Source organism: Grampus griseus (assembly GCF_964374135.1).
Source record: "Grampus griseus genome assembly, chromosome: 1".
Classification (NCBI taxonomy): Eukaryota; Metazoa; Chordata; class Mammalia; order Artiodactyla; family Delphinidae; genus Grampus; species Grampus griseus.
In genome coordinates, this window is record NC_139017.1 from 152,095,954 (window position 1) to 152,119,712 (window position 23,759).

The 23,759-nt window shown below is 42.6% G+C and overlaps 1 protein-coding gene across 1 annotated transcript; it reads left to right on the forward strand.

The window, feature by feature from the left end:
• The first annotated feature begins 2,451 nt into the window (after nucleotides 1-2,451).
• On the forward strand, nucleotides 2,452-21,874 carry RRAGC (Ras related GTP binding C). The gene is made up of 7 exons (XM_082675459.1): nucleotides 2,452-2,771; nucleotides 4,460-4,663; nucleotides 5,631-5,830; nucleotides 8,453-8,567; nucleotides 9,749-9,891; nucleotides 11,901-12,049; nucleotides 20,331-21,874. The coding sequence occupies exons 1-7, from the start codon at nucleotides 2,535-2,537 to the stop codon at nucleotides 20,480-20,482; spliced, it is 1,200 nt and encodes a 399-aa protein (XP_082531585.1). The 5' UTR covers nucleotides 2,452-2,534; the 3' UTR covers nucleotides 20,483-21,874.
• Nucleotides 21,875-23,759: the final 1,885 nt, after the last annotated feature.

The window sequence follows — 23,759 nt, forward strand, 5'->3', positions numbered from 1 at the left end:
AAATGACTGTCTCTTGTACCATCCTTTTGAACAGAATGGCAACCTGTGGGTTGGATAATCAGACCTTTTGGGGGAACTGACCTGCTTAAACTGCTGTATCAGTGAGTGCTATGAATTCAGGGTCAGCCTGGCCTCTGGAGGTCCTCTTCAACATTTCTAGCAAGGATCTGAATGAAGACAGTATACAAGAAGATGCTCACTGGAGTAAAAAAGGATCCAATCTATTTAGTTCCTGTTTGTTTCAGCTGCCTTATCTATAAAATGTAGATTTCATTATCTTGCCTACCTCACAAGGTATTGTAAGGATCAAATTAAACATAATGGATGTAAAAGTACCTTGCAAATTGTAAAGGACTACATATGGGTCAGATGGTAGTAATGCTAATTCTCTAAGCGCCACAAAGTTGGAAGGGCTGGTTGGTAGACTATATTGAAATGAGCTCGAAAATGATCAACAACTTGAAGTACCTAAACTTCACAGCCTAAGCCAAAAAGTTGAAATATCAAGTCTTATATTTAGGTTAAAAAATGTAGCTGTACAAGTTTAGTCACTAGGATTGCTGACAAAGTACTAGTTCCAGTGACTATCAGTGTGAAACACTTATACTCCATGTATATTAAAAAAAAAAATCCATTCTGGAAAGCATTAATAGAAATATTGTCCAGGTGCTAAACAGTCACCCTGAAGGCTGTATTGGTCAGTATTGCATTGTAGGTGTCAGACATTTGATGGATGTTGACAAGCTCAGTTGCATATAAAGGAGAGTGCATTTAAAACTATAAGGCTGTGCTGTCCAGTACGGTAGCCACTAGCCACATCTGGCAATTAAAATTAAACAAAATTAAAAATTCAGTTCCTCAGTCACACTAGCAACAATTGAGCAGTGTAGATGTAGAACATTTCTGTCATCACAGGAAGTGCTATTGGACATTACTGTAGAAGGAATGGCTGAAGGAACTGAGTATGTTTAATGTGGAACAGAGAAGACAGTGGGTAATGAAGACTGTAATCTAATATGTGAGGTGCTGTCGTGAAAAAGATGATGACCACTGCTTTTAGACTCTGGTATATAAGCTCCAGGGAGTGTGATTTTTGGCCTGAATAAGAGACTTTTAAACAAAGTTTTACCACAGTGGAATTGGATGCCTGTTGAGATAGTGAGCTCTCTTCCCTGGTATCTATTGAAGTGTATGCTGCATGTCTATCAGTCAGAGACACTGTAGAGTGGATTCTCTTTAGGTGAGAGGTTGTACTAGATGACCTCTAAGTATGTGTCCTACCTTTAACTTCGACGTTCAGACAGAACCAAGTCCCAGATTTGCATACATGCTTTCTCTTCACAATCAAGAAGTTAGTTTCCTTGGAAGATCAGTACCACCACCCATGCCCCCTTCAGGAAGAGGATCCTCTTTTGTCAAATTTCCAATTCTAAAGCCTGACTGAAGAGTAAAAATTCCTCTAGCTTTCCCAAACATTGGTGATAAGCATTTGCTTTGGTTTGCTTTCTTTATTCATTCCTTTGGTTTCTGATCTGAAGGAGGTCATAGAAGATGCACTGTTCTATGGGTGGACAGGATTACTGAAGAAGTAGACTTTGGGTGGGGAGGAGAGGGGGAATCTGGTCCTGATGAGTGTGAAGTGGCAGGAGTATTCACTGTCAGTGATTTGCTGAAGAAAGAGGATAAGACATTCTCCCTTGCTTGCACTTGCTTTCCTATCAGGGTCCAGTTACCTGCTAGAACGAACTATCTCACCCATGACTCTGCCTTGGTTGAGGCTTTGCCCTCACTCTGGCTGGCTCCTCCTCCATACCTTTGCACATCCCAACCATATCCATCCTTCTAGAACTATTCAGACGCCAGCTCCTTAGAGATGCGTCCACCCAACTCTCGAGCATTTTTATCTACCTTTCACCTTACGATTTGATATCTCGTACGGAAGCTACTTACGCAGAGGTCCGATCCCCATTAATCTTGGAGCAACTTGAGGGCAGGCAGGGTCCAAGGCGGTTCCAGTTCTGTGCCCCTTGTGCCCCAGGACTTCGCGGGCATCAATAAATACTGGTTGGGCGAGCACAATAGTAGTAGGAGGACAGTCAATTCTCCCAAGTGCCCAGAGAGCATCTCCTATTGCGATGGCCTCCGGAGCCCGGAAGAAAGTAGGAGAGCGGTGAGGAGCAAGGTACGTGGCTGGGCAGGGCCGAAGTGCGGGCTGGGGCGGAGGGCAGAGGGCTCAGGGCTCAGTCGGGCCGGGCCACCCTCCTCGTGACTCCTCCTCCCCCCTCCACGGCTCCGAGTCAGGTGATTCCGAGCACGTGACGGGCACCACCTACCTTGCTGCTCCCGAGTGGCAGCTCGGGCGGCCAATGAGGGTCCGGGTCCGGGCGCCGAGCCTATGAGAGCCGGGCTCCGGGGGGCGGGCCGCATGGCGGTGGCGGCTGCCGGGGGCGGTGGCGGCGGCGGCCTGGGGAGGCGGCGGCCTGGCTCGGCCTGGCGTGGCCTGTCAGGGCGCGGGCGGCGGCTGCTCCAGCACCATGTCCCTGCAGTACGGGGCGGAGGAGACGCCCCTCGCCGGCAGTTACGGCCCGGCGGACTCGTTCCCAAAGGACTTCGGCTACGGCGTGGAGGAGGAAGAAGAGGAGGCGGCAGCGGCGGGCGGCGGGGTTGGGGCGGGGGCCGGCGGAGGCTGTGGCCCGGGGGGCGCTGACAGCTCCAAGCCTAGGATTCTGCTCATGGGGCTCAGGCGCAGCGGCAAGTCCTCCATCCAGAAGGTGAGTGGGGCCTCGCCGGCCCCTCTGCCCCTCCCCCTCCCTCCTCTACCCGGGGGCGCGGGTGGCCGCCGGGGGGGAGGCCCCGAGGAGGGCGGCGGCCGGGCTGTCCCAGTGCACTTTCTCTTCTCCTCCGGTGAGCAGAGCCCGGGCGCGGCCCTCGTCGGGACCCCGATCTTGGAGTCCACGCCCAGGTCAGCCGAGGCCGACTGGGTCCCCGCGCTCCCCGAGTGGCCGGAGCGAGGCAGGTGTCCGTGGCACCGCCCGGGACCTCGCCTCTGGGACCCAGCCCCTGTGCCATTCACGAAACTGAGACTTGCTCCCCGGTTCTAACTTGGAGAACTTCCCACACTCCCTCCCCGGACCCGGTTGTGTTTGTGCCTCTCACTTCAGGTGATCTGAGTTTTCAGGGCTTCCCAGGTGAGCCCCAGGGAGCAGCATCAGAAAGAGTAGTGACTAACTCTTTGGCCTTTGTAATGCCTCCTCTTGTTACTAGTACGAAGGAGACTTCACTGTGACATTTGTGGGATTTGGGGGCTGTTCTTCCACCTATTTTAGTACTTGTGGCCCGGTGAGTATAATTACTAGTGATTGTCCCCCGTTTGTGAGTGGCTACAAAAATTTTGAGACCTGGAGAATATTTGCAGACCTTTGTCAGTCCATGTGCTTTCACTTGGGGAATGTCGGGAACGGATGGAGGGTTCCTCACTTTTTAATAAGGGGGAAATAGAGGCAGAGTTGACCTCCTTCATCAGCCATGGCTCTTACACACAAAGTGAGCTGGCGATAAAATGCTAGATACCTGGCCTTTTGCCCTTTCCACTCTGTTGCAGAGGTCTCTCCAAAATAAATCTCTGCATGATATTCTGTAGACATGATGTTTTTAAGAAGTAGTCTTCTTCCACGTGTAATGGATTACTGTGTTTTATTTATCTTTTACCTTTACAGCAAAATCTGAGTACATTTATGGTAGGTTTTTAGCAAACTGATTTTCTTTTCACTTGTTACTCACTATCTAAGCCTTGGGAGTAACTATCCATTTTCCTCATCTAGAAAGTAACAGAGAGGCAAATTAGTTTTGTGTTAGAATTGTATAGATTGTGATAATTTTGATTCTTAACAATTGCCTTTACCATTTATTTGGGAGCTGTCTTTTCCCTGTCAACTCCCATTCTTTCCCCTCCCCACATGTATTCCTTCTCCCTCAATATGTCACTTTCTGCTTGGTGTAATTTGCCTTTGTTTCATTTCTTCCACAAGACTGCAAACCCATTGAGGGCAGGGTCCAGTCAGTTTCATTTCTGATTATTTCTCAGAGCCTGATAAGTTTTCAGTGAACAAAACTGCTTTATAAGTTTTCATAATCTTAAAGCAGATTTTGGCAGAATTGATAGTTTTACAGAAAAAAAAAATCAAACTGAAATGAGAGACATTGCTACTGCTAGTATTGAATACAGACAGAAAATAGCAGAGAAGTTTCAGCTTTTCTGGTGATTTGGTTTCAATAATTTGGTGTCTTCTGTTAGAAGTTAAAGGATAGTGGATACCAGTGGATACACCATTCACTTTTTACCTCTTTTAAAATTTTTGCTATAGGATCAAGTTCTTTAAATTATGTTAATTCAGGGTGGAGTTCTGTATTTTAAATAAAAATTGGAGTAGTCATTAAATTGTTTTCTTTCTTTTGACAGGTGGTGTTTCATAAAATGTCACCCAACGAGACCCTCTTTTTGGAAAGTACCAACAAGATTTACAAAGATGACATTTCAAATAGCTCCTTTGTGAATTTCCAAATATGGGATTTTCCTGGGCAAATGGACTTTTTCGACCCTACTTTTGACTACGAGATGATCTTCAGGGGAACAGGAGCTTTGATATATGTCATTGATGCACAGGTAGTTAGAAATGATAATGTTTACTTTTCTTCTTTGGTGATGGAAGATGTAGGAACAAAGGAAAGTTGTTTATTTGTCATGTGCTCCTTGCAGCTTATTTCTTTGCCAGTAGATTCCCTAACAGTGCGAGAGATGTACCTGCAGAGGTGCTTTGGGAACAGGCATGCCATTGTACAAGTACAGAATATCAGATGACTAGGAGATATGGTTTATATCCCTGAGTTCTAGTTAGTGAGCAGCGTTCCGTTTTTGTTAATAGTAGATATTGCTGTACTCTATTAACTATTACAGTAGTGATGTCACTCACTGAAAAGGTCTCATTAGTGCCCATAATATAAGGAGGAATGTGAGAACTGAGTCAGTAAATATTAAAGTGAATAGTTTCTTTAGTTGCCCAAGTAGGGTTTAGCCCAAGGAGCACTTATTGAGGGCCTAGCATGTGGCGGGCACTCAGAATGATGGGATGTGTCTCCATCCTTAAGAATCTTACTTTTTCTACGCTTAAGCATTAGTTAGGAATGCTTTCTGAGTGACAGGATCTGTAATGGCTGCTTTCATATACATGACCTAATTAATGTCTTCACAAAACTGGGAGGTAGGTACTGTAATTCCGATTTTATGGATAAGTAAACTGAGATCACAGAGTTTAAGCAACCTGCTTAAAGTCACACATCTAATAAATGGCAGAGCTGGGATTACTTTAAAAATTCTATTGGGAAGAAGTGTCCATTTCCCATTTCTTTTCCTTATATTATCAGTATTAAAAATTACAAGCATTAACTTGGTAGTTGAATTCTTTATCTTGAGCGATTGAAGATCTGTTTAGTGGTATAAGTTAATGTATTTGGATGTTTGAATATTTATGAATAATTAGGATAATATATTTTCTGTGGTTGGGGAAGGAGGTAGTTTGAGGCTTTCTTAACTTAAGATTTCTTTTTAAAAAATATTTTGTTCTGACTTACAGGATGACTACATGGAGGCTTTAACAAGACTTCACATTACTGTTTCTAAAGCCTACAAAGTTAACCCAGACATGAATTTTGAGGTTTTTATTCACAAAGTTGATGGTCTGTCTGATGATCACAAAATAGAAACACAGAGGGACATTCATCAAAGGGCCAATGATGACCTTGCAGATGCTGGGCTAGAAAAACTCCACCTTAGGTAACAACCTGTGTGTTTGATATGAGAGCCCTGAAAAGTGTGTAAATGTATTCCCATCTCTGTCATTACAAACACGTAGCTCTCTGTTACTGGTATACCCTTCCCAAATCTGTAATGTTTTTGATCTCTTTGTTGTTGAATTCAAGCAGGTTTGGGAGCCTAATGTTATTGAGACGTTGCTTTCGCCCTTTTTTGCATTTTCCCAGAGGTGGAAGTCATGTGAAGTGTGTTTCTGTAGGTGTGTTTACAAATTCATCTCGAGAGACTGGAGTCAGGCTGTTTCCTCATGGCATAAATCTGCTTTGGGGCTCCCCTCTCTTGGTTTCATTATTACTATTATTTTTTCCTTCTTGCCTCAGTTCAGGGAATCTCTGTCGCATTTGTTGTAAAAGTCTGTAGCTTGAGCTTTCACAGTGTCTGTTTCAGTAGGAAGAGCTTTTTAAAGAGGGTACACTTTAATGTCTGGACTGTAATGTATCTTGTTTATGTTTTTTAAAACACTTACGCTTTTATGAATCTCTAAAAATTGGGTTAAGTGAGTGTATCTTATCAAGTTTAAAGAGCTCTCAAGTTTAAAGAACTGCCGATTCATAATTAAATATTAAGAAATTATTAAAGAACACCTATTAGATAGGATTGATGACTTGTGTACTTGTGTTCTGAAAGTGTATAAGAAATATTTCCTACATCTTATTTATTTATTTTTTTATGGTTTAGGTAGAAATGACTAATAAAAAGTACCCAAGAAAATGTTCTTTTGATGATATAAACAGCTTAAAGGGGAAGCAGGCGAGAGACAAACCATAGCTATTTCCTTATCCCTGGTCTGTTATAATGACTTCTCTATAGGCTCAAGCCAACCCCCATTTTTCAACCCCTAATATTCTCTAGGGCCTCTGGCTCCAAGATCCTTCTGTTATTCTCCTAGGAAACCACATAGAAAAGTCTCATTGACCTCTAGCCTGGATTAAAATATGTGCAAGTAATTCAGGCTTTAAAAAAATTCAGCAGTATTTGTAGGAGAAAGTGAAAGTATCTTCCCATAAAATTCTTCAATCTTATTCTTCCACCATGAATGATGGATTTTAAGCCATGATTGTCCTGTGTTCTCCAGTGCCCATGGGAACCCTTCTGGTCCTCTTAACACCACGTCTGTGTCCCTTTCCAGGGCATCCCACCTCATTGGTACGCACCATCCCTTTTTCCAGTTCTCTATGGGGCTCTAGGCCTTGTTAACAGCATTAAGCTTTATTAATAACTAGCAGGCCTATGGATGAGGCTGTATCTGATTTCCAATTTCCAGAAACTTAGCTTACTATAAAATGCCCTGTGGCTTGGAGGTTCTTCCCTGCCCCCATCCACCTCCAAGCCTCATAGTTCCTGCAGGACCTTCTCACGTTGCCAAAATATTCCTTTGACCCTAGTGCCTGTGGGTCGCTTGGAGGTTCTTCCCTGCCCCCATCCACCTCCAAGCCTCATAGTTCCTGCAGGACCTTCTCACGTTGCCAAAATATTCCTTTGACCCTAGTGCCTGTGGGGGGATCATCTTGGTCTCACCTGTGCCATTGTTCTGACATCTAGATTAGAGCCCCATCTAGGTTAGCTTCTTAGGTGAGCTCTTTGAAAGTATCTTTAAATTAGGTACAAAGTGTGATATAAACAGTTATGTGTCTCTGACTTTGTAATTTGTGTTTATAATTATATAATGGATACAACTTTATAACGAAGAGTATATTCCCTGAGTGAAAAAGTAGGTACAATTGACCACACTGTTATTGTTAAAGGTCTCTCTCTCGCAAATACGTGTTTTGTTAAATCTACAAATTTACTTCACTGTGCATCCTCTTAGGCCTCCAGATAGCTGTTCCATTCTCTCTAGAGCCCCTGCTCTCATCCTCCATAACATGTTATTTACATAAATTCTAAGCTCCAGTTTTATTCATTAATTTATTCACCAAATGTTCATGAGCACTCTTCAGGGTAGTGGGCCTGCAGCTGTGAGCAAGGCTGACAGAGTCTCTGTCCTCATGGAGCTTATATTCTGATGAATGAGACAGCTCAGAAGCATTTATAAATAAATGTATATAGTATAATTTTAAGTGCTTACCAGTGCTGTGAAGAAAAACAAATTAGGGGAAAGGGGTTGAAAGTAATGGGTACAGGGGTACTATTTTAGGTAGGGGGGTCAGGAGGGAACTTTCTGAAGCGGTAATTTAGTAGAGACCTGTATTGTATTCTTATTTAATGAATGTCACCTATCTCCTATGAGCTTTCTCTTGGTTTTTATCTTGGTTTTTGTCAGTTATGGGCTTAAGAAACCAAGGTTTTTGGATCAGATTGCAAAGACTTAGGTGAATATTCAGGTTTCTGCATCTGAAAATGCTTTCCTGTGTACTGCCTCAATTGCCCTCTGTGTAAATGCAATAAAGGGATGGAGAGCTACAAGCCAGGTGGGGAAACTGCATTTGTCATCTTTCATGATGGGTATGGTACACAAGATAAAGAGGCTGTATTTGAACTTACGGAAATCAAATGTTAAGAAACTTAAAATTCTATGTATCATGATAATTGTCACTGGACTTAAGATTTTTCAAATTAATCAAACTATGTTGTGTTTTTCAGCTTTTATTTGACTAGTATCTATGACCATTCAATATTTGAAGCCTTTAGTAAGGTGGTGCAGAAACTTATCCCACAACTACCGACCTTGGAAAATCTATTAAATATCTTTATATCAGTAAGTGAGCTATTTAATTCACTGTAGTTTCTGGTTCCGTTTTTGTTGAATATATTTGTGTTATCAAGTTCTCCAAAAAATTGCTGGAATTAGTCTGAATCAAGCTTAAGGACTAATAATACAATTAAGTGTAAAGTAAGTAATAAAAACATTTAAAAAATGGCTTGAGGGCTTCCCTGGTGGCGCAGTGGTTAAGAGTCCGCCTGCCGATGCAGGGGACACGGGTTCGTGCCCCAGTCCCGGAAGATCCCACGTGCCGCGGAGCGGCTGGGCCCGTGAGCCATGGCTGCTAAGCCTGCGCGTCCGGAGCCTGTGCTCCGCAGCAGGGGAGGCCACAACAGTGAGAGGCCTGCATACCGCAAAAAAAAAAAAAAAAAAAAAGGGCTTGAGTTATTTTCTGAATTTTTTTCCTTAATACTCACTTTTTCTTGTTTTAAAATGCCCTGATGAGAAATTTTCTCATGCTTTCTGAATTAATATCTTCATGGTATCTGTTTCCTGAAGGAAGAGTAGAAAGTAGGGTAGATTGGGTTTTGGGAATTGGACTTAATCTCTGCCTTATTGGAGGTCACATTGAAAAATTGATCCTTTCCTTGCTAACTGTAATCTGTGTCATATTTCACATTACTTATTTTGAGGATTCAGCTTAATAAAAAAGGATATTCTTCCAATAAATTTAGCATTCAGCCACTATATTTCCCAAACATTTCTTTGAAGGACTCAATGTATAGTGATCCCCAATTCTTTGGGCTTTTTGGGTTATGCTAGATGTTGACGTGAAACATTCTTTGCCACATCAAGCCTTTCTGGTAGCAAGGTCATTTGAATCAGAGATTGATTATTGCCCCAAAAAGGATTATTGAAAATGTAGCATGGCTTGATTTTTGGAGATTTTTTTGGGTGTGTGTGTGGCATCTTAGGAAATAATTCATTTAAGTAAAGAGGATGAAGAAAAAACAAATTTGACTGGTGCGATTATGTCAGTAAATCAGAGCAGAGAAATAATTCCACTTTTATTCTTTGGATAAGAGACGTGTCTCCTAAGCAAGTACTATTTGCTCTTTTGGTTTTAGGTTGTATAATTAAAAATGCTCTTGGATGTTAATCAGTGATTCAAGATCTTTGATAAGTTTACAAATTGTGATTCTTAAAAAATGAACACTCAATTTTGTTTTTTCAAGAATTCAGGTATTGAAAAAGCTTTTCTCTTCGATGTTGTCAGCAAAATCTACATTGCAACAGACAGTTCTCCTGTGGATATGCAGTCATATGAACTTTGCTGTGACATGATTGATGTTGTAATTGATGTGTCTTGTATATATGGGTAAGTCGTACATATATATTTCTTCAAGATCTCAGATACGGGGAAGACTACCAGCTTGATTTGTCAGGGGGATTAATTTCTGAGGCGTCTAGCAAGTAGTGTATGAAGTAGAATTGTTCTGACCATAGTGCTTCAACTTGGAGCATGATTTCTGTGTAGGTGGGCTGCTGGGTCTTACTCCTTCAGCATAGGTGGAGAAGACCGGTGTGACTAGTGCCAGACTCACTATCACTGAAAGTTTCACCCGCTATTATTTGGGGGGTTTTGTACTGTGTCTTCTCACTACTGCAACTTAGCTAGATCAATAAATAAGATTAATTTATTTAAAACACTCTGAATAACAAAGTATGTACTGGTTCCTAATTTAATCTCAGGTTTTGTGGAACTGAGGGATCCTTAATCTTTCAGAGAGCTCAGAAACAAGGAAATCAGAATTCTGGATGTCAGAAGAACTTATAAACATTTGACCTATACATCTAAGTTTCCAAAATAAGTCTCTAAAATATAAACTCTTGTTTTATGCATATTTACCACACTCTATACAGAAATTTGTAAAAGCTGGCAAAGAAGTGATTTTGTAGAATAACCCAGAGGATAGGTGAAAACTTTGGTGAACTTACTGGTGTTTCAAAAGCCAGTAACCTCTGCAGCCTCTAATAGGCCTGATTCGTCTCATGTATTAATGTCAGTCCTCACAATGCACTTTCTCGATGCTCTGACATTACCTTTGCTTTCTGATACCTGTGTCCTTTATCTGTTGTTCCTCTCTGCTCCACCTAGTCTAAATTCCTCTTTCATCTCTCTGTCCCTACCCTTTACCTTGCTCTCTCCGCCTAACCTTGTCAGTGTCTTTGTCCAGCTGCCTCTGGGTAGGAGAATGCATTTGTGTTACCTCTTCTTTACTTGTCTATTCTTGTCTTGCATTCCTGTCTCTTTTTCAGTTTTGTGATTATATGCTCTCCTTTGTTTTTATTCTTTCCACAGTGAAAATGAGATTTTGTCCGTAGGTTATGCAGAAGAGTTTCATGTTCCTATTCCTAATTTTAAAAATGGATGAATAGAACATTCGCTTTTTCTTTAAAATAAATCAAATTTTCATAAATCAAATTTAGTTATAAAGTTTATTTTCAGTATAAGGTACACTGTAAACTACATTATGTATGATAAAGTGCATTATAAAAAAGAGAAATAGCCATCACTTCGTATTCTTAACACAATACATGTGTGCAATTCGGTATGCTTTATTGAAGTTCAGTTTGCTGCTTATTTGATATATATATATATATATAAATTTTTGGCTGCATTGGGTTTTCATTGCGCACGGGCTTTCTCTAGTTGCGGCGAGCAGGGCTACTGTTTGTTGCAGTGCGCGGGCTTCTCATTGCAGTGGCTTCTCTTATTGCGGAGCACGGGCTCTAGGTACACGGGCTTCAGTAGTTGTGGCACGCGGGCTCAGTAGTTGTGGCTTGTGGGCTCTAGAGTGCAGGCTCAGTAGTGTGGTGCACAGGCTTAGTTGCTCTGTGGCATGTGGGATCTTTCTGGACCAGGAATCGAACCCGTGTCCCCTGCGTTGGCAGGCAGTTTCTTAACCACTGTGCCACCAGGAAGTCCTGCTTACTTGACTCTTGATTTATGTTTTTTGAACAGGACCGTATTTATTGATTTTAGTTTTTGTATTTACTCCTTTTTCACTGATGGCAGTTTTCATATTTCAGGTCCTTCTTTATCTGTAGAGGGTGTCAGCGCCAATTAGTGTGAGGGAATGTTGGAAACCTGCTGTGTTCCATGCATCCTAGGTGAAGAAGGTGATGTGAGCGCATGGAATGAATACTGCAGCATGGGCTGGGCACCCATAGCTAAACACAGCTTCTGTTCCAATAAGGGAGAGCGGGCATTCTCCTTTCTCAAAAGACGTTCAGGAAACTGGGTGGAAACCCTTATTGTTGTGCAAATGTGACAAAATGCTGAGTTGGGAAACCTCTAATGGATGATACTTTGTTTTAAAACAGGTTAAAGGAAGATGGAAGTGGAAGTGCTTACGACAAAGAATCTATGGCCATCATCAAGCTGAATAACACAACGGTCCTGTATTTAAAGGAGGTGACTAAATTTTTGGCACTGGTCTGCATCCTTAGGGAAGAAAGTTTTGAACGAAAAGGTAACGCATTTTAAAAAGATTTCTTTAAGTTCTTTGTCATAATTTCTTAGGTTCTTGAAAGCAAGAAAAAACAATATTGCAGTGTTAGAGGATTTACCAGCTCAAACTCCTTTTGTGCCTTCCCGTCCACGTACAGTGCAGACTTTCTCCTGCCTTCTTTTGGTCTTTTATTTTAAATCAAGTTTTTTATTCCAGCCTCTCTCATTTTACATCCTTCCATTACCTGTCTTAACTGCCTACGGTTTGGCTTCCACCTGAACCAGTCTGCTGAAGCTGTTTGAGAGGTTACTAGGTCTTTTTCTTGCTGCATTCAGTGGCCTTTTCTCATTCTGTGGCCTCTTCAGGCTTCTGAAGCATGTGCTGTCAATCCCTCCTCCCTCAAGCTTTCTTCTCTCTGCTTCCCTAAAGCAGAACTCTCCGGGTTCTTCTATGTGTGTGTTTCTCTGACCACCTGTCCTGTTTCTTCTGTTTTTCTTTTTCTGAGTGTTCTTCAGAGCCAGGTCTCCTGCTCACTTCTTCACTTAATTCTCCTGGTCAGTGCATCTCATCCATGCCTTCAGTTAATCTTCTCTGTGTAGTTGATTGAAAAATTCACCTCTCCAACTCTGGCTTGGGCCTGTGTTTCCATCCTGTGTTTGGAGCTATTAGTAAGACATCTTCACTTAAATATTTTATCTTGTCCATGGTGTCAAGAACTGATGAATATTTTCCCCTTTGTTTCACGACCATCCCGGCTACTCTACTTCTGTTAGTCGTTACGCCATTTTTCTGGTGTCCAAGCTTAGCTATGTGCAGTCAGGTAATCGTATGGTGGAATTGCCCATGAGGCTCTTGCAGATCATCTCACAGAGAGCATTCTGTGTTTTCCTTTTTCTATTCTTTTCCTGTGTTTACATTCAGTTTTCACCAAGTCTTACCATTTGTTTCTTGGAACTGTTTCTCGGGTGTCCTTTCCATTTACACTGTTGGTGACTCCAATCCAGGTCCTCATTCCTCCAGCCTGTGGTGCTGCATTCAACATATATATTAATGGCTCAGCATGTATCATCTTTTATTCTAAAGGCAGACTAGGTTTCAGAAAATTCCTTTTGTCATGTTATTTAACTACTCAAGGATCTATAGTAACTCTTATTCACTGTAACAAGTCCCTGCTTTTCTGCTTGGGTTTTGTGATATTAATTAATATTGAATGAATTAATATTATTTCACTGATGTTGATATTAATGAAATATTTTAGGTATACAAAGTGTTTTGGGTACAAGAAAAATGTGAGTATTCACCTTTGAGCTTAAGAACTGAAACATGACAAATACATATTTGTCTTCTGTGTGTTTCTCAGTTGAAACCCCCTCTTGTGCTCTGTTGAATGTAGTGTTTTCTTTTTCCTGTGCATGATTTAGTCTTTCACTTCATATCTATCCTTAAACAATATAGGGTATTGTGTATCTTTGTGTTAATGATGTCCAAATGTAAGTTGTCTTCTGCAAGTTGCTTGTTTCTCTTCATTCAAGATTGTTTTTGAGAATTATCCGTATCGATAGGTGTAGCTCCAGTTCGTCCATTCAGTTGTCACTGCCACACAGTAGTCTATGGATTGCATATACCACAATTTATATTCTTCTTGCTGGGCATCTAGATGATTTTTAAGATTACAAATAGTTTTGCAAGAAATGCTCATGAACAAGTTTGCCTTTGCACATATGGAGAATTTCTCAAGAGTAATAAGTATTTAGGAGTGGAATTTATAGAGGACATATGTCTTCAGCTTTATTAGGCATTATTGAATTGTTCTCCAAAGTGGCTTTATTTTCACCCCAGACAGTGCTTTGTGGGAGTTCTTGTCACTTCATGTCCTTGATAATGTTTGATATTGTTAGACTGTTTAGTTATTGTCCGTCTGGTAGGTGTGAAATGGTATCTCATTTGGCTCTGGTTTTTATTTCTTTAATTACGGGTTAGAGCAAGCATCTTTTTCACTGCAGGTACCCTTTTATGTCTGTTCAGGTGTCTTCTCTGGTAATTTATCTGTTCATATACTTTTATCGTTTTTGTACTGTGTCTTTTTTGTACTTAGGAGTTCTTTATTTTTCTCCATTCTAATCTTTTTTTTTTTTTTGCGGTACACGGGCCTCTCACCGTTGCGGCCTCTCCCGTTGCGGAGCACAGGCTCCGGACGCGCAGGCTCAGCAGCCATGGTTCACAGGCCCAGCCACTCCGCGGCATGTGGGATCTTCCCGGACCGGGGCACGAACCAGTGTCCCCTGCATCGGCAGGCGGACTCTCAACCACTGCGCCACCAGGGAAGCCCTCTCCATTCTAATCTTTAAAAATTTAAAAAACTTTTGGCTGTGGAAGTTTTCAGATATACACAAAAGTAGACTAGCACAGAGATTCCATGTACCCATCTCCCTGCTTTCACAGTCATCAAGACATGGTCAGTCTTATTTGCTGTATATCCTCCTCACAACTAAATTATTATCTTTTGCTCTTTTTTTTTTTTTTAATACTCTAATTTTTCTTTATTACATCACTTTTTAATTTTTCTGTTTAGACATGTAATACACGATCATTGTAAAAACTGAACCACGAAGCAGTGAATGTCCGCCAACTCCTACCCATAGGAGTAACTGCTATGAAGGTTTCGATGCATATATATCTGCAGATTTATTTCTATGTGTACATTATTATAAATCTGAAAGGATGACTCACTAGTCAGTTCCAGATGAACAGTTGTAGTATCCAGGGTAAGACTGCCCAAGAGTAGTGACAAAGGCAGGGTTTTGCAGTGGTGCCTGCCAGCCAGTCCTGCCCATCATCAGAACCTGCTAGTGGGCGTCACTAGCCGTCACAGGCGAGACCGGTCACACTGATGATCACTCAGGCTTTCCAAATGACACAAAGCATTCCTACCTAAATCCATTGCTTTCCAGGTTGAGCTTCTAATAGCCCACAGTATTTTTTTCTCTCTCTGTTCTTGTTTGCTGCCTCTTCTTTCTCTGGATTTTGTCTTGAACCAGATTCAATAGTATAAGTGTTAACTGCCATGGCAAGTAATGATTTGTACACCCGGCATAGTCCTCTTGTGTGATTAACCAAAACAGCCAGCGCCAGCTATGAATAATCAGGGAAAAGAGAAACAGATGCATGTTGCAGTGGCATTTTTGTCTCTTTGCCTTTGGTCATTCATCTACCATTTTCACTATTTTAGCCATGTTTATGTGCCATTGGTACGACTATTGACTTAATATTCTTTTAATCAAGTCACTATTTTATCTTAAAGTTGCCTTAAAACTTCTGTCATTGACATAAAAGGTAGGCCAGGATCACTTGCCATAAGTGAAAGGTAACCATAAAATAAATACGTAATTATTAATTATTGAAGCGTATTCACCTAACACCTTTTCTCTAGTTTGGGGAATATTGCTTTAATTGTCTAGCTAGAGACCCACAGCATTAAATTATTAAGGGGATCTGTGAATTCTGGAGATATCCACAAGAAAAACAGGCTTTAAAGAAAGTTACCACAAATACAAGCTTTGTCAGTCTCCTGGAACGAAAGTTTGGCAAATCAGAGAAATCGACCCAACGTATTGACAGTGCTTCGTATTCTATAGACTTAGGCGTGTACATGTTTAGAGCCGTAGAATCTTAGGACTGGGAGCAGAGCTCACTCCAACCTCAGTCATGGAAGCTGAGGACTTTCAGTCTGTATGTGTCTCTAGGTCTGAAGTGGGTCTCTTGTAGACAGCAAATATATGGGTCTTGTTTTTGTATCCATTCAGCCAATCTGTGTCTTTTGGTGGGAGCATTTAGTCCATTTACATTTAAGGTAATTATCGATATGTGTGTTCCCATTCCCATTTTCTTAATTGTTTTGGGTTTGTTATTGTAGGTCTTTTCCTTCTTTTGTGTTTCTTGCCTAGAGAAGTTCCTTTAGCAGTTGTTGTAGAGCTGGTTTGGTGGTGCTGAACTCTCTCAGCTTTTGCTTGTCTGTAAAGGTTTTAATTTCTCCATCAAATCTGAATGAGATCCTTGCTGGGTAGAGTAATCTTGGTTGCAGGTTTTTCTCCTTCAACACTTTCAATATGTCCTGCCACTCCCTTCTGGCTTGCAGAGTTTCTGCTGAAAGATCAGCTGTTAACCTTATGGGGATTCCCTTGTGTGTTATTTGTTGTTTTTCCCTTGCTGCTTTTAATATGTTTTCTTTGTATTTAATTTTTGACAGTTTGATTAATATGTGTCTTGGCGTATTTCTCCTTGGATTTATCCTGTATGGGACTCTCTGTGCTTCCTGGACTTGATTAACTATTTCCTTTCCCATATTAGGGAAGTTTTCAACTATAATCTCTTCAAATATTTTCTCAGTCCCTTTCTTTTTCTCTTCTTCTTCTGGAACCCCTATAATTCGAATGTTGGTGCGTTTAATGTTGTCCCAGAGGTCTCTGAGACTGTCCTCAGTTCTTTTCATTCTTTTTTCTTTATTCTGCTCTGCAGTAGTTATTTCCACTATTTTATCTTCCAGGTCACTTATCCGTTCTTCTGCCTCAGTTATTCTGCTATTGATCCCATCTAGAGTACTTTTAATTTCATTTATTGTGTTGTTCATCGTTGCTTGTTTCATCTTTAGTTCTTCTAGGTCCTTGTTAACTGATTCTTGCATTTTGTCCATTCTGTTGTCCATTCTATCTCCAAGATTTCGGATCAACCTTACTATCATTATTCTGAATTCTTTTTCCGGTAGACTGCCTATTTCCTCTTCATTTGTTAGGTCTGGTGGGTTTTTATCTTGCTCCTTCATCTGCTGTGTGTTTTTCTGTCTTTTCATTTTGCTTATCTTACTGTGTTTGTGGTCTCCTTTTTTGCAGGCTGAAGGTTCGTAGTTCCTGTTGTTTTTTGTGTCTGTCCCCAGTGGCTAAGGTTGGTTCAGTGGGTTGTGTCGGCTTCCTGGTGGAGGGTACTAGTGCCTGTGTTCTGGTGGATGAGGCTGGATCTTGTCTTTCTGGTGGGCAGGTCCACGTCTGGTGGTGTGTTTTGGGGTGTCTGTAGACTTATTATGATTTTGGGCAGCCTCTCTGCTAATGGGTGGGGTTGTGTTCCTGTCTTGCTAGTTGTTTGGCATAGGATGTCCAGCACTGTAGCTTGCTGGTCGTTGAGTGAAGCTGGGTGCTGGCGTTGAGATGGAGATCTCTCGGAGATTTTTGCTGTTTGATATTATGTGCAGCTGGGAGGCCTCTTGTGGACCAGTGTCCTGAAGTTGGCTCTCCCACCTCAGAGGCACAGCACTGACTCCTGGCTGCAGCACCAAGAGCCTTTCATCCACAGGGCTCCTTAATTTGGGATGATTCGTTGACTATTCAGGTATTCCACAGATGCAGGGTATATCAAGTTGATTGTGGAGCTTTAATCCGCTGCTTCTGAGGCTGCTGGGAGAGATTTCCCTTTCTCTTCTTTGTTCTCACAGCTCCCAGGGGCTCAGCTTTGGATTTGGCCCCGCCTGTGCGTGTAGGTCGCCGGAGGGCGTCTGTTCTTTGCTCAGACAGGACGGGGTTAAAGGAGCCGCTGATTCGGAGGCTCTGGCTCACTCAGGCCGGGGGGTAGGGAGGGTCACGGAGTGTGGGGCGGGCCTGCAGCAGCAGAGGCCGGGGTGACGTTGCAGCCTGAGGCGCGCCGTGCGTTCTCCCGGGGGAGTTGTCCCTGGATCCCGGGACCCTGGCAGTGGCGGGCTGCACAGGCTCCCCGGAAGGGCGTGTGGCCAGTGACCTGTGTTCGCACACAGGCCTTCTGGTGGCGGCAGCAGCGGCCTTAGCGTCTCATGTCTGTCTCTGGGCTCCGCACTTTTAGCCGCGGCTCGCGCCCGTCCCTGGAGCTCTCTCAAGCAGCGTTCTTAATCCCCTCTCCTCGTGCACCAGGAAACAAAGAGGGACGTAAAAGTCTCTTGCCTCTTCGGCAGTTCCAGACTTCTCCCCGGACTCTCTCCCGGCCAGCCGCGGTGCACTAACGCCCTGCAGGCTGTGTTCACGCCGCCAACCTCAGTCCTCTCCCGGCGCTCCGACAAAAGCCGGAGCCTCAGCTCCCAGTCCCGCCCGCCCCGGCGGGCGAGCAGACAAGCCTCTCGGCTGGTGAGTTCCGGTCGGCCCGATCCTCTGCGCTGGAATCTGTCCGCTTTGCCTCCGCACCCCTGTTGCTGTGCTCTCCTCCGCGGCTCCCAAGCTCCCCCACTCCGCCTCCCGAAGTCTCCACCCGCGAAGGGGCTTCCTAGTGTGTGGACACTTTTCCTCCTTCACAGCTCTCTCCCGCTGGTGCAGGACCCGTCCCTATCCTTTTGTCTCTGTTTAGTTTTTTCTTTTGCCCTAACCAGGTACGTGGGGGGTTCCTTGCCTTTTGGGAGGTCTGAGGTCTTCTGCCAGCGTTCAGTAGGTGCTCCGTAGGAGTTGTTCCACGCGTAGATGTATTTCTGGTGTATCTGTGGGGAGGAAGGTGATCTCCGCGTCTTACTCTTCCGCCATCTTCCCGGAAGTCCTATCTTTTGCTCTTTTGTTGTGGAAACTATCAAACATAAAAAAGTAGAGAAAATAATGTGAGGAACCCCTTTTTATCTATCACCCAGATTCAACAGTTATCAAAATCATAGCCATTCTTATTTGCTTGCTATACCTTTTTCCCTACTGGGTTATTTTGTTTTTGTTTTTTTTGTTTTGCGGTACGTGGGCCTCTCACTGCTGTGGCCCCTCCCGTTGCGGAGCACAGGCTCCGGACGTGCAGGCTCAGCGGCCATGGCTCACGGGCCCAGCCGCTCCGCGGCTTGTGGGATCCTCCCAGACCGGGGCACGAACCCGTGTCCCCTGCATCGGCTGGCAGACTCCCAACCACTGCGCCACCAGGGAAGCCCCCTACTGGGTTATTTTGAAGCAAATCTCTAACATCAAATCATTTTGTCTATACAGATTTAAGCAGGTGTCTGTAAGAGGTAGTGCGCTTTTTAAAGCATAGCAGTATTACCATCAGTATTTGTGTAAAAAGAACCCCAAAAAACAGTGATTTCATAATATCATCAAATATCCAGCCAGTGTTCACATTTCCTTGATTGTCAGTTTAATTTTACCATTTGCATAGAAGTCAGTTTTAATGTAGTTGAACTTATTAAAACTTTTATTTTTTTCCTGAATCTGAAGGACCTCCGTAATTTGACTCTAACCTGCTTATTCAGACTCCATTCTCAGTACTTTTCCCCAAAATTCTCTGCCCCTATCTCCAGCCAGACCAGTTTGTTTCCTGTTTTCCACCTGTGTGCTGTGTTTCCTCATTGCCAGCTCCCTGCTGTTGTCTTGTGATTCTGCTCTCCCTTCCTGCCTGATTAAATCCTGCCGGTATCCTCAGAGCTCTGCCTCACACCTGGAGCTTTCATTGCTGCTTTTGCCCTGCACTTGGCTCTCCCACCTTTGGACTTCTTTCACAGTAGTCATTTTAACATCAGATTGTTGTGATTTCTTTCTCGTGTGCTGTCTTTACGCCCCAGTATCCTCGAGGACGTAAGTCCTCTCTTTCTGCTCTGCCCTTCTCAGCACTGGCTTCTATTCTCAAGTTCTCCTCGTGATCTGGAATGGCTCCTGGAGCTCCAGCAATCTTATCCATATTCTGGACATTAAGGAGGAATGGGGAGGAATAGGGAAGTCTTCCTTTTAAGGAGACTTCACAGAAGTCTCACACACTTGCATTTATCTCAGTGGCCAGAATTGGTCATATGTCCATACGTACCTGTAGGGAGCCCTTTGTTTGACCGAAATCTTATTTGGAAGCCAGTTCATAGAGCAGATGAGGACGGAGCTGCCTTACCTCCTGTATAGGGGAAGCAGGCTTCCTGAGACTCTGCCTGATGGGCCTCTCTGACACCTCCCAACCCCATGGCTCTACTAAGCAGTTTGCAAAACTGTTCCAACTGTTCACTTCATCTTTTCTTTGGCTGCCTCAGAGACTTGTAAAAGGAAAAGCTTGATAAATCAAAAAGTATTTTACTTTGACTTTAGATTTCATTGTAAATTTTCTTAGCAAATTTGTCTTCCTGATTGCTTTTTTATTTACCCTGTTCACTTCCAGGCCCCAGAGGTAACCAGTGTTAACACTTGGGCATACGCTTCATCATGTTTCCAGTGTGAAGAATTCCTCAATTGGATATATGTTTTTAAATACATATCAATTATTTTTTTCCGTCACCAAATGTTTCCTAGTAGATAGTCTCACAGTTGACATTCAGGAGGCCTAATCTCCTTTTTCTCTCCTGCAGGTTTAATAGACTACAACTTCCATTGTTTCCGAAAAGCTATTCATGAGGTTTTTGAGGTGGGTGTGACTTCTCACAGGAGCTGTGGTCACCAGACCAGTGCCCCCAGCCTGAAAGCGTTGACACACAACGGCACGCCGCGAAATGCCATCTAGCCTGAATGCCGGTGGTCGGGGTCTGTGCCAGCTTATTCCTCACTCCAGGGTCAGATGCTATGTGCTACAGGACATGGAAGTTGCCGCTTGTGGGAGTCTGGTGCCTGTTGCACTAGAGACAAGGGGTAGAGTTTCTCATTTGGATGAAAACCCCTTCAACCAGTGGTGTGCAACTGAAGCTACTATTTCTTTTTTTTAAAAAAATGGCAAAAAAGAATTCTATAGACCACAGACCTCAAGTGTCTTTCTCCTCTTGGGGGTCCTACTTTAAGTAGTTGGGATATTTTGGACCTGGAGATAACATCACTTACCCATCCTTACCAGAGAATGTTGCTGTCAATTACCAGTTGAAAATAATAGAAAGAACTGAGTTTTTATATGCTTCGCTTAGATTTTCATTTGAGTAGTCTCTGAAAATCCTGCCTTGCTTAAGTTCTAACACTGCCTCTCAGATTTCAATTTTGGACCTTGCACACCTCAGACCTTCTAAATGCATTTGCTTGCTAACTCAGAAGACACATGGTCTGACTGCAGCAAAGGACATTTCTGTATTTGTTTCTGAGGAAATGAGAAAATTTTATGCTGCATCAAGTCAAGAGCAAGGCTCAACAGTGGCCGCTGCATTAGTTCCCTCGGAAGTGTTGAAGAACAAACTTTAAAACAGAAGAAAATTTTTGCACCTGTGTTTTGGGTACCAGATATCTGGGTTCTTGCTCCCACGTTAGATAAATGATTCTGATCACTGTAACAAAGGGAATTAAAAAAAATTTTGTTTTCCCCGCAATCTCCTCCTCTTAGGAGGGAAATGCATTATGTCACTGAATTATGTAGCTCACTTTTCTTTCAACTTGATACCAGCCCCCACATTCCTTTTATTCTAAGCTATCGAGATCCTTTAAGAATTGCTGTTTTGTTGACCCTGAATGACCCTCAGGCGCTGGTGGACTGTCCACTGGGACTGAGGAGAGCACATTGGCACCACGACGTGTCGTTAAACATACTTCGTCTTCAGTATTCTGACGCCAAGTGTCAACTGTGGTACTTTCTTCACCTAGGATATTAATTCATAATTGTTTCTTTTTGTTGAAGGTTGATACCCTTTTCCATCGACTTAAACTTACACATTATTTTTACTCCACATGCCCAGTAGTCATGTATTCCAAAGCCACTGGACCACTTGAGTACATAAGTGCCACTGTTTAATGAAATATGTATATTCAGGTCTGTAAACCTAACAGTGTGACTTGGAGTGCTTCCTGCAGACGATTCTGACTGTTGAGTATTTACATGGACCATGGTGATATCCAAAAAAAAAAAATGCTTTTATATTTATAGATTATTTCATTGAACTATATAAAATGGGTATCAATAAATGTATTTACTCCAGAATAAGTTTTTTATTTGCCTAAGGTAATAGAAGGTTGGGGTGATGGAACATTGGCTTGTCCCGCTCTGTCATCCATTTCTTCTTTTGCTGCCTCATATGGTTAAAATGCCTTATATTTCAAGACTTCAAGTTCTGTCCTGTTGCAGGAATTTCATGCCTTGTGTCCAGATACCACCTCCTGGCCCGTTTCTGTTTAGGGTAGGAGGTCTAGGTAAAAATGGTGTTTCATACCAACAGATCTCACTCATGGTGGGGAGTATCCAGGGCCTGGCATAATTAATGTATGATATCCAAACCAGGAAGTGGTTCAGGGGATGAGATGAATAGAATACACTATACAAAATTTGCACTGATTCCAGCTCATTTTTCATCAGTTTCTGAGATACTCATTATTGACCCTTCAATGTTAAGTTCTGCTTACATAGTTAGGTTGGGTCTCAACTGGTTGGAGTAAAGTATACATCAGTTTATAGAAAGGAGGGAAGTAGAGGTTGAAAGATCTTTAATTTCATGACTGGATTACTTTAATTTTAAAACAATTGGAAATCACAAAAATAGATTTAAAAAAAAGCTTAAAATACTATCTAATCCTGTATCCTTTTTCAAATTATGGGAACTGAGGTCCAGAGGAGTAAAGAACATTGTCTAGGGTAATAGACGGGATGAACATGTTAAACTCCAAATCAGGATACTGTTGAGAGTGGAAGGGATGCCATTAATAATTATGCCAGAGCAATGGGTGTAAACTACGCTGTTCTGGGTAAACCAGGGGGCAACCCAGTCATAGATCTAGTTAGTAGTGAAGTGGGGGCCTGTGCTGCAGACCTGGCAGCCCAGTGCTGCCTGCCTTCATCTCCAGCCTCAGGCTCCCATTGGCTCAATGGAGATGATGCCTCAAGATGAGTGTACCATGGCATATAGGTGCCCAAGAAATATTTTTTCGTACTACTGTGGAAAATTATAAATTCAGGGAGTGATTAAGGAGAACAGGTGAAAAGTGATGGAATAGAAATAAAGTGAATGAAGAAAGGGGACAACTCAGGAAAAGGAAATGGAAAAATCAGAAAACTATCGAGGGTTTGCCTGAAATGTTTTGCATCTCAATGGTGTTTATCTTCAACTGGCTACCTCAGAGAGCTGGGAGAGATGGTGAAATAAAACGTTTTAAATCTTTTGCAGCAGGGTGTTTGAGCTGTTCTACATACCACTACCTTTCCTGTTCACACACATTCATACATACACACATTCACACGTGCACGTGTGTACACAGACACGTATGATATCCCAATACAGAATGCTCAAGGTATTTGGAATTGTATTAATTTACCTCCTACGTTTAGAATTCTGTGTGTACACAGAGAAACAAGCAATTTTAAAGATAAAATTATGATTGTCACAAGTTTAATGTGTGTGATTCGTGGGCTTTGTTAAGATTCTCTAGCTGTCCTGTTTTGTTTTGCAAATGCTGAAAGCTCTTCCAGTTATATCCAGAAGAGGTTAATTAGTGGATATCATTATTGTTTTTCACCTAAGCTAGCAAAGTAACTTTAAACACTCCCCTTCTTTCCCCCAGAAACCCTGAAGGAACACAGTCTTCCAAGGGACTATAGGTGGCAGCTGGGCATAGCTGGAGTGTATTTCTGTTAATAGCATCTTCCTTGAACTGCTCCTACAGAGTTGGGAGTCTGGACGTGTAAAGAGCACGCAGGAGGGACATGAAGGGACAGCACCTACTACAGATTATTTCAGGTGGTTTCTATGGGTATTACCTCATGTAATCGTCACAGTACCTGGTGAGGTAGGTCCTCTATTCTATTTGCAGATGGGGAAACAGGCCTGGAGAGGCCTAATAGTGGTGGAGCTAGAATTGGAATCCATGCAGTTTGATTC

What these genes read in the sequence shown, in the direction of transcription:
- RRAGC (XM_082675459.1), top strand. Translation starts at nt 2,535, where the DNA reads ATGTCCCTGCAGTACGGGGCGGAGGAGACGCCCCTCGCCGGCAGTTAC. An exon ending in GCAAGTCCTCCATCCAGAAG is followed by an intron (nt 2,772 to 4,459) that starts GTGAGTGGGGCC and finishes TTCTTTTGACAG; the next exon opens with GTGGTGTTTCATAAAATGTC. An exon ending in TATTAAATATCTTTATATCA is followed by an intron (nt 8,568 to 9,748) that starts GTAAGTGAGCTA and finishes TGTTTTTTCAAG; the next exon opens with AATTCAGGTATTGAAAAAGC.